The sequence below is a fragment of the Rhinoraja longicauda genome, chromosome 34 (genome assembly GCF_053455715.1).
Source record: "Rhinoraja longicauda isolate Sanriku21f chromosome 34, sRhiLon1.1, whole genome shotgun sequence".
NCBI lineage: Eukaryota > Metazoa > Chordata > Chondrichthyes > Rajiformes > Arhynchobatidae > Rhinoraja > Rhinoraja longicauda.
The window spans coordinates 13,348,760-13,349,993 of record NC_135986.1 but is presented as its reverse complement, the minus strand read 5'-3'; the positions used below and the strand labels follow the sequence as shown (position 1 = coordinate 13,349,993).

The 1,234-nt window shown below is 49.1% G+C and overlaps 1 protein-coding gene across 1 annotated transcript; it reads left to right on the top strand.

Moving 5' to 3' along the window:
• Nucleotides 1-265: 265 nt before the first annotated feature.
• Nucleotides 266-1,000, top strand: LOC144609467 (histone H2A-like). The gene has a single exon (XM_078427946.1). The coding sequence runs from the start codon at nucleotides 266-268 to the stop codon at nucleotides 650-652; it is 387 nt and encodes a 128-aa protein (XP_078284072.1). The 3' UTR covers nucleotides 653-1,000.
• The last annotated feature ends 234 nt before the right edge of the window (nucleotides 1,001-1,234 follow it).

Genomic DNA, 1,234 nt, shown 5'->3' with positions numbered 1-1,234 from the left:
GGTCGATTTTTAAATATGTTTCTCTTTGTCGGACTTTTCCAATTTCAAGTCATTTTGACGACTTTGTCGGTTATTTTCCGCGGTCGTCTTGTTGCCGCCTGATGATTGGAAAATGAACCAACTTTCTAATTGGACTGTTACACACCACCAATGAGATACAGCGCCGCATCACCAATCGTAAGCGTCTAACGGCATTCCCCCAGAAGCTATTAGAAGGGCGAGTGCGGGACCATTTCCTCATTCTGTGTGCAGTAATTAGTCGGAAATGTCTGGAAGAGGGAAAACAGGTGGTAAAGCTCGGACCAAGCCCAAATCTCGCTCGTCCCGGGCCGGGCTGCAGTTCCCGGTGGGCCGTGTTCACAGGCATCTGAGAAAGGGTCACTATGCTCAGCGGGTGGGTGCTGGAGCCCCGGTGTACATGGCTGCTGTGCTTGAGTATCTGACGGCTGAAATCCTGGAGCTGGCCGGTAACGCGGCCCGGGACAACAAGAAGAGCCGCATCATCCCCAGACACCTACAGCTGGCCATCCGCAACGACGAGGAGCTCAACAAGCTGCTGGGAAGGGTGACCATCGCTCAGGGCGGGGTGCTGCCCAATATCCAGGCCGTGCTGTTGCCCAAGAAAACCAGCGCGGCCACCAAGACCAAGTGACTTGGCGAAACATTAATGTAACGATCCAAAGGCTCTTTTCAGAGCCACCCACAGTGTCTGTGGAAGAGCTGAATACCGGTTCACAACAACCGTTCTGTGTATCTTGGTCTAAATCCTGCAGAGTAACGACTATATCCGCGCACGATGAGCTCCGTCTCAAACCCGAACCCTTTTCTATTCTTTTCCTACCAGACTTTTTTTAAACCAGAAATAAGGAAATCTCCCTTGTACTTCCTGTATGAATGGTGAAGCGCCTAATCTCACTGGTGAGGGGAGCAGCCCATTCATGAGTGGCTTCGTGCACCAATGAACAGGCGGCAACAAGAGAAGCGCCGAAACCAACGGTCAGTCCCCAAAATGAGCTGAGGTTTGAAAAGTCCGCTAACTTTTATTCAATAAAAATCTCCAAAAACAAATATAATCTCAGATCTCGGATTGATCATTTCGCCCGTCACTTGTTCCCGATCCATTTACAATAGAAATGGAGCGTGAATTAACTCTCCGACATGAGAGATTCCGCGAATTTAATCTTGCATTTACATTAACTGATAAACGATCGCAACAAATACGTTTCACTGAACA

Coding starts and splice junctions, on each gene's coding strand:
- LOC144609467 (XM_078427946.1), top strand. CDS start 266: ATGTCTGGAAGAGGGAAAACAGGTGGTAAAGCTCGGACCAAGCCCAAA.